This window comes from Macaca nemestrina, chromosome 15 (assembly GCF_043159975.1).
Source record: "Macaca nemestrina isolate mMacNem1 chromosome 15, mMacNem.hap1, whole genome shotgun sequence".
NCBI lineage: Eukaryota > Metazoa > Chordata > Mammalia > Primates > Cercopithecidae > Macaca > Macaca nemestrina.
The window spans coordinates 41,648,047-41,662,073 of NC_092139.1; the positions used below are offsets into that span (position 1 = coordinate 41,648,047).

Below are 14,027 nucleotides of genomic sequence, written 5' to 3' on the forward strand. Positions count from 1 at the left end.
CTCACTACACACATCCCCACCACCTTCCAGAAGACAAAAATCAAATCTCCATTGTTTCGGTCTCTGAGGGTGTTTCAAGGACTCACCTTACCTCCTTGATGTTTTTCCACTATAGTGGTGGTGAGCGTTAGGTGTAGAAGGGAGTTTTCTGAAAGCCCCAAGGACAAGGCCAATCCACAGTGTCTTGGGGGATTAGCAGCATCCTTTGCCATCTGGCTACCCCAAGACCTCAGGATAGAGGGAGACCCCAGAGGTTTCTGAAGGCAACACAGTGGCTGGAAGGGCCTTGGATCTTTGGACCCAGTCTTGGTTTTGTGCACTTTCCAGAGCAACTAAAAGGCACGTGGTCTGAGTTTCACCGAGTCAGGAAGGGAGAAAGAGAGAGAATGAATGAACAGACTAGATGGAGGATGGACACGAAGGAAAATTTTTTTTAACAAATTAATATTTTTTGCTGCCTAGGCAAAGGTTTTTGTGAAAACACTTGTATGAAAAGCAATACACCATTTGTTTTTACTTATTAATCACTATCATTAGGTTTTGATGCAAATGGGAATTTACAATAAAATGAAACAAATAGGATCGGGGATTATATACAATACTGTGATCAAGTGATTTGTGATTCAGGCAATGTACTACTTGAAACACGTATCTGGATTTCTCATTCCAATTGCTGCAGATGCTATTTAAGGAAGCAAAAAATACAGAAAGAAAAATAATTAGGTTCATTAGGCTAAGACTAATACAAATAATATAAACAACACATTTATAACATACTGCATTGCAAATAAGCAATGTTTTTAGTATAAAAATTGCATTTCCACAAAGAGGCTAATAACAAATATGATTAAACTACTTCAGAAACACGTCAAAGTTGTATGAGTCACACATATATAGTGTCACAGTCTACATAAAGCTTTACTGAGAATAAGCCATGTGAAGGCCATGTCCTGGGCTGAAGCGATCAAAGGGCTTTTCAACTGAAGCTCTTGCTTCCGGAAAGCTGTTCAAAAAGCTGCCCCATCAGGTTCAGCAGGCTTGATGACTCCAAATTTGGCTTTTTAAGACAAGCTAAAATCTCCTCCAGAGAATCAAAGTGTAGGACTGAGGTAAAGAGATATTACACAAGAAGGAACTTTTCTGTTGGCATAAGAGATTTGAATGAATTCTTCCAAAAATGCTGGTACATCTGACAGGATGGGTCAACCACATATTCATAATTTAACTGACAGAAGTAACACTGCAACACCAAGATGAAAGACAGATAGCCTATTGACACGAGCAAGACAACCAATCTCCCTCTTCTTTCTCTCACTTCATACTAAAGATTTTATGCTGAAATCTCAGGTTTACCCTAGCTTTTCCACCTTTTCTTAAAATTTATTTTTCTCTGGACTTTTAATGTTTCCATCCTATAAAAGAACATACCAGCTCCACTACTGATACATTTGGTAATAAAAAGTCACATGGTAAGTACTTGCCTTAAAAATGACTTTTATCATCTACCCCATAGGTGTTTTTACAGGATGCAGGTTCTGTAGACTGACATATTCCCAAATCATATCAGGATATCACAGCTGTCAACAAGGAATTTTGGCCATAAAAAGTCAAATTTTGGCTTTTTCCACGATCAAAAGCCAACTCAGCTGAAGCTTATCTATTTTCTACTATAGTAGTTATTTTGAATGTATACAGTTAAAGAGGCCTGTGGCTAACAGACAGGGATTCTATGCACAAGATGAGCTTGTAAGTATGTGCCCATGCAGTGCAACAGTGCCCTGTGCACTGTTGAACCCAACAGGCCCGCACCTCATCCCATCCAATGACTATACTTCAAAGGGAAAGAAAGATGTGGATTGCCTGTATGGTGCTTCAGTATGAGATCTCTGAGCAAGCTGGGTTGGTTTAGCAGATCTAGCAAGAGATAAATAATAAGAGAAACCAGGCCGGGCGCGGTGGCTCAAGCCTGTAATCCCAGCACTTTGGGAGGCCGAGACGGGCGGATCACGAGGTCGGGAGATCGAGACCATCCTGGTTAACACAGTGAAACCCCGTCTCTACTAAAAAATACAAAAAACTAGCCGGGCGAGGTGGCGGGCGCCTGTAGTCCCAGCTACTCGGGAGGCTGAGGCAGGAGAATGGCGTGAACCCGGGAGGCGGAGCTTGCAGTGAGCTGAGATCCGGCCACTGCACTCCAGCCTGGGTGACAGAGCGAGACTCCGTCTCAAAAAAAAAAAAAAAAAAAGAGAAACTAACATAAAGGTAATCAGAAGTTTCAAACTTTCCTTTTAATTGAGGAAGAGGCACCCTGCTCCAACTCCCCAAATATAAAGCACTGCATATTCCCATTCCAAAACCAGTTACCTGCATTGCATTCACCTAATTTTAATTTACATAAAATACCATTCTGTGACTAAATAACTGGTATTGCAATAGAGGGAAGCATGATTTTAATTTTTTTTTTTAGATTTTAAAAATCAAAATCATGTTTCCATGCACTTGAGTTCTGAATCAAATATATTATCTACAGAAAAAACTCACAAACTCTTATAGAAATGTTCATATAATTTTAAGCTTAAATTATTTTAGGTTGACTCTTCTCCTTTAGTTTTACATTCATTAAGTATTGAAAACAAACCTAAAATATTCAAGTGGAAAGACATTAAATTAGTTATACTTATCATGTCACTTGGGAAAAAACCCATCTTTGCCATGATGTTAAAAAAGGGAAAATCAGGAAAAATGGTTCCCATAGATATTTAAAGTTTTAATGGGTCCTCTTCTCCAAGATGTTTTTTCCTCACCCTTCAATTTTTTTTTTTTAAAGTACTGCTGAGCAAGAAAATACATTTTCTGCCAGGCGTGGTGGCTCACGCCTGTAATCCCAGCATTTTGGGAGGCTGAGGCGGGTGGATCACCTGAGGTCAGGAGTTCAAGACCAGTCTGACCAACATGGCGAAATCCCATCTCTATTAAAAATACAAGATTAGCCAGGCACAGTGGCGCATGCCTGTAATCCCAGCTACCTGGGAGGCTGGGGCAGGAGAATCCCTTGAACTAGGGAGGCGGAGGTTGCAGTAAGCCAAGATTGTGCCATTGCAGCCTAGGCAACAAGAGTGAAACTCCATCTCAAAAAAAAAAAAAAAAAAGAAAATATATTTTTCTTATTATATAATTAGATATTGGTCAAATATCCCTTATCCAAAATGTGTGGGACCAGAAGTGTTTCAAATATTTTTGGATTTGGGGATTTTTGTATATATATAAGGAGGTATCTTGGGAGTACACCCAAGTCTAAACACAAAATTCATTCATTTTTTATATACACCTTATATAACACAGCTTGAAGGTAATTTTAACCAATATTTTTAAGAATCTTGTGCATGGAACAAAGTTTTGATTGCACTGTAACTGCCACCTGTCAAATGAGGTCAGGTGTAAAGTTTTCTACTTCTGACAAAATGTTGAAACTCAAAAAGTTTAAGATTTTGGAGCATTTGGGGTTTTGGATTGTTGGATCAGGAATGTTCAACCTGTACTATTTGGGGTTCAGTTGGAAACTGGCTTTACATTTTTAAAAGCCAGTGTAGACTGTATTTCTGCCCTTCCTCCCCTCTAGTCAAATACTCCACTTAAAAAATGAATATTTCAGTTTGAGGGGGAGGCATTATATAGAAAAGCCAAACTATAAAATCATTCTTATTCCATAATACCTCTGAACCTGAGTTTACTGTTCTTTGAACACTCTGTTTCAGCTAATTATAAGAGAAAGAAATCCAGTGACACGAGGGCAGCCAGGCCCTGCTCTGCTCTGATCCAGAAAAGCTTCCTGATGTCAGGGAGATGGAACTGCCACCATCAGAACCATGGCACTTTGGGTGAAGGTGTGTCAGCGACCAAGGGGGCAGGAAATGGGCAGTGACTAAGGCGGCAGGAAATAGGCAGGCACATGGTAAGGTTCTCCCAGCCCATCAGCCCAGTGATGGCCTTGAACTTGAAGCTGCACTACTGTCTGAAAAGCAGAGTTACTGGTGACTCTTAACAAACTTCACCATACTGGGGAAGAAGACTGTCAAGTAACTGAATTGGAAAGATGAAAAAGAGCCATCTCTAGAAATTGATGCTGTCAGAAGAACAACCTCCTTTGTGCAAGTCTTGCAACATCCTCATTCAACCACTGGAGGGCAGAGTTTCAGAACCTCCCCCACAGTGAGCTCCTTGCTCACAGTTAATACAAGGAAAGGGTTATCTAAACAGCCAGATAGAAATATACTGCATGTTCCTTTCTAAAGATGACAGAAACTTTTAGAATTTCTTAAACCTGTACTCATTATTCTGCCTGGATCCAAGGGGCATAGAATCAACTTTAGGCATCTTTCATATGCTTGGAATCTAATTTCATGAATTTATTCTAACACATAAATCAGGTAAGAGAGAAGTAGATGGATAGATTTTTTTCAAAAGAAATTAGCCTCCCTGGGTACTTAAAGTAGACTGAGTATTAAGAGATTTACAAAGATATAATCTTTGGAAGATTACAGAAGATGGAAACAAAATCAAATCTTTCACTTTCAGATACTGGAATTCATTAATTCTTTCACCAAAAGCACATCACCGAAGGAAAATCAGAAGTGGTTTTTTAGTTATTATTACAGTAGTTCAAGACCCAGGGAACACCTTGAGATGAAAACAAAACAAAACAATATTCAACTTTTCTTCACAAGACTACTTTGTACTGGCAAGGCTTAGAGGACTTCTGGCTTGAAAAATATTGCTAAGAAAACTTAAAAACAACAACAACAACTACTACTATATTTTGGACAAAACAATTTTTTTTTTAATCTGTCTTGTAAAATCCTTACTTCCTTTTGAGTCTCTGATGGCTACATTTCATTTGAGATGTTTGGCAGTCACAGCTTCATGGGTTATGGATACTGATTATCTAAACCCTTAGGTCAGAATAAACAAACACAGTTCATGTAAACCTGGCTGCTACTGGAGTCCTCTGACCAAGAGATAATTGTGAAGAGTGTGGACAGCCTGAATGCCCATGGTGGAAAAGATGGAAAAATTATAGGTAAGAAATAAAACACAAGAGATTCAGACAGCTGGGATGACTTCTGAGCTGCTCTCTATACCTAAGACCCTTTCAATTTCTAGCTGTAAAAGATTTTTCATGCACTGTGGTGCCAGATGTTTCTTGCAATTTGAGAAAAATAAATACTTTACACAAGAAAAGGAAGCAAGGCTTCTACGCTACACTTTTGAGGATGCTCAGGAGCCAAGGCTCCTGCTTGGCTTTCATTTCACAGGGCCTGCAGCCTTGTCTCTAGAAGGTGCTAATTAGGGCTGGAAGTGGCCTCCTCTGGTCAAGACTCTCTGACCCCCAAGTAAATGAACTTGTTACCATCCCAGTCCCCAAACAGATCCCAACATTACGTTTGTTTTTCTATATCCTGATTGTCACACCTGAAAGACTCTCCTTAGTATACACGAGGCTTACTGCCATGAGACCAAATGACTAGAGAGCATCTTTTAAGAGAGAAGCTTGCTCATTCAGGAAAAATTAAGGATTTGGTACAAACTGCAGGCCAGAGGAAAGCTGACATATTGTTTTGGTGTGTATTCTTGAAAACGTGTCATTAAATCTACAGTCCCTTGTCGGCATGCTGACTTTTACGCTGCCTCAAGGAGTCTTCCACCACCTCTGTGTCAGCTGGGCAGGGCTTCTCAGAGACGCCTTCTTCAGCCTCCTCAGGCTCGACTTCCTCCCGGGTCACACTGTCCTCTCCTGGGGGCCCCTGGTCATTGGCCTCACTTCTCTCCTCATCCACACCAGCAGCCAGGTTGTCCTCCTCCTCTTCTTCCTCTGCTTCATCCTCGTCGCCAAGATCTTCTTTCTCTTCTTCATCATCTACAAGGCTGTCTTTGTTTTCTTCTTCATTTGAATCATCTTTTTCCTCCTCTGCATCCTGCAACTGTTCAGCCCTATGAGCCTCCTCTGACCTCCCATTCTGCTCTGTGGAGGGAAGAAAGAGGAATATCCTCTGAATAAACAATGGTAATTCAGTAATCAATTGAGTGTGTTTAGCTGTGAAATAAAAATAGAGGGTAAGTGACAGTTTTTTCTATCTTGAAGCTATGGTCACAGAGGACAGATTCTCTGGTTGGCATCCTGGCCCCATTTAGGGCTTCTCCATCTGTCTCTGGAGATTTCATGGACCATAATGACTTCAGCAGGGCATGTGGGCAGCAAGGGCAAAATTTCCTTTACGCTCTGTATATTGTGTCTTGTAGAAAGCTCAGTGACTCTATCGGTCATGGTGATTGGTTCAGAGACGTGACAAGCTAAGCCACTCAAAGTACTCCCCAGGAGTTCTGGGTCAGAGTCAGGAGAAAAAGCCTCTTTTTCTTCGGGGATTTTTAAACAGAGAAAGTGTGCAAGGACTGTCAACAGCTCTTATGAATAAGCCACACAGAAAGAGAAACCTAACATCACTCGGGCCATGCTTAAAGCTAGAAAGTCCCTGGGCTTTTCAGTTATGTGAGCTAATAAATTTTCATTTGTTTTCCTAAAATGTTTGATATTGGGTTTCTATTACTTTTAAGAATTCTAAGAATCATATTTTCAAATTATCTATGGAAGTCTCAAAGCCTCAAAAACTTCAAGAACTAAAAAGAAACATGAGCTTATTTAAACTCCCACATAAAATTCAACAATTACAAAGCCTCATGAACATCTTTATGCAGTCTCAGAAATAGTCTGGAGTAAAGACATGCAAATCCAGGGGCACCTGGCCCCAGAAGAAGTGTGCAGCAGTGCAATGATTTGGGAAAACTGCTTTTAAAGGACTTAGGAGAGTTACTAGCACACAGCAGACTCAATATATATTGAGTTTCCCTTCTTCCCTTCTAGTTCTAGTTAGAATAAAGGAAAATATGATACTGATTAATGAAGTGCACACACTTAAAAAGAAAAAGCAATTGCCAAAATGAAATATTTCCTAATTTAAGAAAGGGAGAAAAATAATTTTTGTTCAAATCTACCTAGAAAACATATTTTAAGAAATCTGGTAGTGATGATGTGGTCACCTAGTAAATCACAGAGAAAACCCACTATCTATATGAGCACAAAAAGGCACATCACAGAATTCCAAAAACACTCTAGATCACAGGAGCTTATGGTACTTACCAGAACGCTCAGATAAATGCCTTGGAAGTGGCACATAGAAACATTCTGATATTACCACCAAGACCTGGAGGGAAAAAAGTGATTTTACAGTGAATAGATAGGACATTTATTACCAAAGGGCCTCAAAATTAGGCCTTGCTTCTATAATCAGATATTCTTAGACTAATAATTAGCAGCTAGTCAAAAGTCTGCACAAGAGACAAGGATATAATTAAGAATTTCCTACTTTTCAAATGTGACATAATACAGGAAAATATTAATTTAGAAAGTGGTCACAAAGCCAAAAGTCTACAGAGGACCCACTATAAATAGATGAACCAAGCAGGTGTAAGAAGACAGACACTATGAATCAAGTCTTTTTAAATACACTATTCTGGACAACCAAACCACTCTTTATATAGGCTGCCCCTCACCAATGGGTAACCCGTGACTGAGTGGAAGAACATTTCACAAATATTACAGCCAGCTGTGGGTGGGGAAGGACTGAGGATGACTTTGAAGGAGGGGGCGTTTAATGCCCTGGGCAGTCAGGAGAGAACAGCAGCACTGCCTGGCTGCTCTAAGCTAAACCAAGTTGGATTTCCATGGGGGGATCTTGGATCCAGAGAAAGCCCTGAATGCCAAACTGAGGAGACCCAGGAGGTGGGGCAATGAGTTGCAGGAAGGCTTGGTGGGTTGGGGAACAATAAGCTCTAAGCCATTAAATCAATTTGAACAACAACGAGAAAAAAACATTCATTCTGAAATGATTCCGGTTTGAAAACCTTACCTTTTAATGTGATAGTTATATGTTTACTGGCTATTCCAGGATACATTTTTTTTCTGACTTTTCTTTTTTATTTATAATTGACACACAGTAACTATATATACGGATGGGGTACAATGTGATGTTTCAATGCATGTATATACAGTATAATGATCAAATCAGGTTAATTACCATATCCAGCACCTTAATTTATCCTACTCTTCTATTCTGGAAAATTGTACATTCAACAATTTTATCTCAGGTTTAGTCTATCTAACTTAGTCATTTAATTTGGACTCAGTTGGTGAGGTTACAAAAAAAAAAAAAAAATTTAGATCCTAGCTTCCCAACAGACATGTCATCCTTCAAGGAGTCTGGGCCATTCAGAGCCAGCCTCAGGCAGCTTTGACCCTCAGTATACCTTTACCCTGGCATGCTACATAAATATTCCCTATGTGGCTAAGATATGAAAACAATTGAGAAACACTTCTGTATCATCCTACAAGTTAACAAAAATGTCATTCTGGAATAGATGATTTAAAATGGGATAAGAATGCAGCTGTTTCAAATTGTATAACTCTCACAAAACAGAAGTTGAAAGTACATAAGAAATTAAACGTTACTAAAGGCAAAAATTCTAGCAGTTGTGTGTTTACTTTAATATACTTAACAGTTATAGAAAAGGCATTGTATGTGTGTGTGTATATATAAAGAGAGAGAGGGGTTTTTTTTGTTGTTTTTTGTTTTTTTTTTTTTGGAGACAGGGTCTAGTTCTGTCACCCAGGCTGGAGTATAGTGCCAAGCCTCGAACTCCTGGGCTCAAGTGATCCTTCCAACTCAGCCTCCCAAGTAGCTGGGCCTACAGGTGTGTGCCACCATGCAAGGCTAATTTTTGTATTTTTTGTAGAGACAGGGTTTTACCATGTTGCCCAGGCTGGTCTCAAACTCCTGGGCTCAAATGATCCACCTGCCTCGGCCTCCCAGAGTGTCAGGATTACAGGCCTCAGCCACTGTGCCCAGCCTAAAACAGGCACTTTGAACACAGATATGTGTTTGTTATTTTTTGGAAACTTATTAACAATTAATATATGAATCTTTTTAAATTTATGATTCGTATGCTTTGAAATTATTATTTTGTTAAAAAAGTTAATAATATTTTGTTAAAGTTATTTTCTTATTAAGGAAGGGTAGTCTATTAATCACTTAATCACTCGAACAGGCTAGAATCACTCTCTCCTTACTTCAGGCCAAGACTCCAATAACCTTTCTGCACTGATTATCTGAATCTAGGTTTCCAAAGGAATCCAAGGTGTAGGCAGGCAGGCCTGACTCAATTTCATGGACTCGAAGTCAACATCGAAAATAATATTCTAAAACTCTAAGCATTTTCAGTAGTCTTCCAACAAGTTCACACACAACCTACATTCCCTATAACTCCATCATTGACTCGCCTGGGACCTCATACCGTTCCCCCTACAAGAACCTCACACTACAGTAGCCCCAAAACACACTGCTAGAAAAATCTAGCATCAGACAACAGATGGGAGAAACACAGACAATCACATTCTATTTATATCCAGTGTCGAATCCCTTTAGACGAGAGCAATGGGGACATGTTAATTAGCAAAAAGATTAATGCAACAGAACAGAACATACCCAGGACCTAATGAAGGACATATACAGATATCTAAGTAAGTCCCATTCCTATCCCTGAAGTTAAACATCAGGAGCCAAGTTTCAAAGATAAGCCATGATATGTATTAAGCATGTTCTTGGAAAAGTCAAATCGAGCCTCTTTGGCCTCTTGGAGTTATGACTTACTATAAGTCAATTGTTAACATTTTAAGCTTATTTTTAAAAAGAACTTGCTGAAGAGTCAAAATTCATTATAAAATATAAGGATAGACTTTAAGATAATCTTACCTTAAATTTTTAGTAATGGTCAATTATTCCCATTATAGTGTTTAGGAACTATGTGATTAGTATACAGTATAAAGGATTTTTAAAATTTTTTGGTTTAGTTAGGGTTTAAAATGCAGTCAAACTAATCAAGATTAGGTTAAGAGAAAGAAAAAAATAATAAAAAGTACAACATGCTAAACATTTATAGTTGCCTATATAGTTAGATAAATAAATTTATTATTCAACTCTTGCCTAAAATACCTGGGGAGAAAATACACAGATATATACTGCATACTGATTTTCATGCCCAAAGAATAACTGTGTTGTTTTAACTACATTATCTATCTCAGGAAAACCAGAGTGTATGCATAAGCAGCTAGTCAGGATTAGTTTAACTGGAGGATAAGAACAACAACAACAAAAATCTTGCATCTACCCAAGGAACAAATTCAAAACACTGGCCTTATCACTACAGTGTTCTAATTAAGTAGGCAACGTGTGAAATCACAGCTGACTCAGTTGTCATAGAAACTATCAATTCAAGTACGGTCTCTCTCTTTTTTTTTTAATCACTGTCAAACTATCAATTCAAGTACGGTCTCTCTCTTTTTTTTTTAATCACTGTCTATAGTCTAGGCAGTACACATCTTCAAAATACTTAAAGGATAAGATTAGAAGATAAGAGTTTAATAAATTTTCTATTATATCTCACATTACCATTGAAAGCAGTCTCAAACAAGCAAATGCTATTTAACAACTTAGATTACACAAAATACTATTTTTTATGTGCTTTTTCTTTCTTGGTTGCCTTTTAGTTGTACATGAAATCCATTTTGCCTTAAAGATAGAAAAAGGTTTGGTATTATCTCTTACCAGACCCATAAAAAGGCCAAAAACCAAGGTGGCTATGACGAAAAAGACATAAGAACACCAAGCAGGAATTCCAAGGGTCACTGTGAAATAGTTGTGAAGATGCTGGAATCAGAAGAAAAAAAAATATTAATTTTTAAGAGAACCAAAAATATTTCAATCTCCCTCTCTAGCTGTTCTTTTTACATACATAGGTTTATATATCTAAATGATTCTTAAAGAACAAGTCAATTTTATAATATTGGGAAACAGAGTAGTAATCAAAGTCATTACTAAAAAAAAAAACAGTTATACTTGCTTAGAGGTCATAATCTGGATAGAATTCTGGTAGAATCATTTTGATAGTCCTTTCTTCCACCATGATGGATGCTTTTGGCCCTCCTCCCCTAATAATTATATACATCTCAATGTTTACTTATAATAGGGCATTCATTAAAAAATTAAACTGTTTGGGCCTCTGACTTTTTAGTAAAACTAAATTATGACTTACAGAACGTCAACCATTTAAAATGTCTCCATACCTCTTTTTTCTAATCAGACTCTCATTGCTCTACACCTATTCATCCTTTCAAAGTTTAGTAAATTACCAGAAAACATAAAATGTAACAGTAGACAGAAGAATCAGTTTTTCCGGTTAATTTATTACGAGTAAATGAGATTCCAGCAGTCTTTGAATAGAGTGTACATCCCTTCATGTTTACTGTTCCCTAAGACTCTATTTGACGACAAACACTCTAAAAATAAGGGACATAATCATAGCTAGAAATTATTTACATGCTAAATCATACAGAAATTAACAGATATGAACTTGCTATTTCAAAGTCAAAACATCAAAGTCTACTTAGATGTAGAGTTGCAGGAGCCATGCTTCCTCACAATGACTCAGTCATTGGTTTAAGACTCTGACAGCTTCAAAAATGGCCATGAACTAAAATTCAAGCACAGGATGATATGGCTCCAAATACCATCAGCAAGCAAGGTAATGACAATGACTTGCCTAGAACCAGTAAGACTGATGAAAATGAGTCCAAGTTTCTATTTTAATTTCCTATTTCTCAAAATCTAAATCACTCCCATTGGTTTCTTAGCTTACATCAATGTAATTAATTAACATATTTTATTCTGGCTTAATTTGGAATGATAAATAAAGAAAAAAAGCTTGTAAACTGATTTAGCATAATCTGAAATATCTCTCTACAATTTCTTATTCAGCAGAAGAGATAGAGCTAAAGACTCAGCAAGTATTTTAAACACTGACACATGGAATCAAAGTGTTCAATCAGTATTTGTTGAATAAGGAAAAGATGCATCAAATGCCTGAGCTGTTTATTCATAGGAAAGGCAAACACACTCTCAAACTGTAAAGCTGGCATCTGTCCTCTGTCGATGGCACTGGTCATCAGTGTGTGTTTAACCAGGACAACTGCTTATTAAGAGTAACTTGGCTGGACGCGGTGGGTGACTCACGCCTGTAATCCCAGCACTTTGGGAGGCTGAGGTGGGTGGATCACGAGGTCAGGAGTTCGAGACCAGCCTGACTAATATGGTGAAACCCTGTCTCTACTAAAAATACAAAAATTAGCTGGGCATAGTGGCATGTGCCTGTAATCCTAGCTATTCAGGGGACTGAGGCAGGAGAATCGCTTGAACCCAGGAGGTGGAGGTTGCAGTGGGCTGAGACTATGCCACTGCACTCCAGCCTGGGCGACAGAGCAAGACTTCGTCTCGAAAAAAAAAAAAGGTAACTTAGCATTTTACAACTCAGCAAGAAAAAGGCATATTTCAGATATCAAAACATCGTTTCATTCAAACTCTTTTCAATGGAAGTTTTAAAATTTACTGTATAACTTCCTACTTTAGAAAATACTACATATTAGACTTATGCTTTTCTCGGGGGACTCAGTATTATCAAGATTGAACCCTAAAATGTGCCAAAGAATTAGAAGATGGTCAAAGTCAATCTGCCTCTGTGCCAACCCATGAATGTATTCTAGAACTTGCTTTACAAGTATCTGCTGATTTATCTTACTCATATGGTTAGGAAAAATAATGTGCAGTTTTAAGTCCTTCTATACAGTATCTCATGCCCTTTCTGCAAAATAAATGATTAATGCAACTCTCAAGAAACTTTCTACATTACTTTTTAATTTCATTAAATCATTTGCTTTTGAAGCATTGCATTCTGACTCAAACACTTAGTACTTTCAAAACATCCTCTTATTTTAATAAGCTGCACTTCAGTTTTCTTGTATCAACTTCCTTTTTAAAGGGATTTGAGTTTCTTGGAGAAACTCTGCCATCTTCTGGTCTTTTAGGTCATTATTAGTAATGATTCATTAATCAGGTTGTACTTTCACAAGTACAGATATAAATATTTACCTGTTTACTTTGAGTCTACAACGGCTTTAAAGCCCCTTATAAGTGTTAGGATTAATGGTAACATGTCCTTGAAGTTTTGCTTTATATATGTTTCCAAAGGAATAGCTTATTAAATAAAATCCAATTCAGTTTTAGATCACTATGTTTCTGTTTCTTTAATTACTAGGCAAAGGGACAGTTTTCACTTGTGGAAAATACTGATCCTTGTTCAATATTATACGTGCTTACCACAAGGAAATATCCCATGCTGTTCACGGAAAATGCACAAAAATGTAACCTGATGGGCATGATACCTTATACTACTGTACTAGATGAATAAGAAAGTATCTTACTCGGGCCGGGCGCGGTGGCTCACACCTGTAATCTGAGCACTTTGGGAGGCCGAGGCGGGTGAATCACGAGGTCAGGAGTTCAAGACCAGCCTGGCCAATATGGTGAAACTCCATCTCTAACAAAAATACAAAAAATTAGCCAGGCATGGTGGTGTGTGCCTGTAGTCCCACCTATTTGGGAGACTGGGGCAGGAGAATTGCTTGAACCCAGGAGGTGGAGGTTGCAGTGAGTTGAGATTGCCCTACTGCACTCCAGCCTGGGTGACAGAGCAAGACTCTGTCTCAAAAAAAAAAAAAAAGTATCTTACTCTGTTCACTGAAAATGCACTAAAATGTCATCTGATGGGCATGATATCTTTTACTATCATAGTACACGATTAAGTTAGAGCTAATTTTGGCTACATGCATATTTGAGTGAGAAGATGAAATTAAAACATCTTTACAACAGAATAAATGAGAAGAGCATTCTAATCAGTGGTCAGATAGAATTAAGGAAGACAGCCAAGCCAAGGCCTCCATGTATCTGAGATAGAGCCTTCCCTCCCCAGAAAGGCAAGCAGTCCCGCTGGAAGTCTAAACTGCTGCAGGTTGGATTAAATACTGCTTA

The 14,027-nt window shown here is 38.2% G+C and overlaps 1 protein-coding gene across 2 annotated transcripts in view; it reads right to left on the minus strand.

The window, feature by feature from the left end:
* Positions 1-406: 406 nt before the first annotated feature.
* The window catches only part of LOC105481535 (thioredoxin related transmembrane protein 4), a 58,364-nt gene continuing 44,743 nt past the window's right edge, over positions 407-14,027 (minus strand). For both annotated transcript variants that reach the window (XM_071079652.1, XM_011741185.3), the window contains exons 6-8: positions 10,713-10,814; positions 7,193-7,256; positions 407-6,019 (exon numbers count right to left, since the gene is read on the minus strand). In XM_071079652.1, coding sequence (XP_070935753.1) covers positions 5,649-6,019; positions 7,193-7,256; positions 10,713-10,814 — 537 coding nt within the window. In that variant the 3' untranslated portion in view covers positions 407-5,648. The remainder of the gene's footprint in view (positions 6,020-7,192; positions 7,257-10,712; positions 10,815-14,027) is intronic.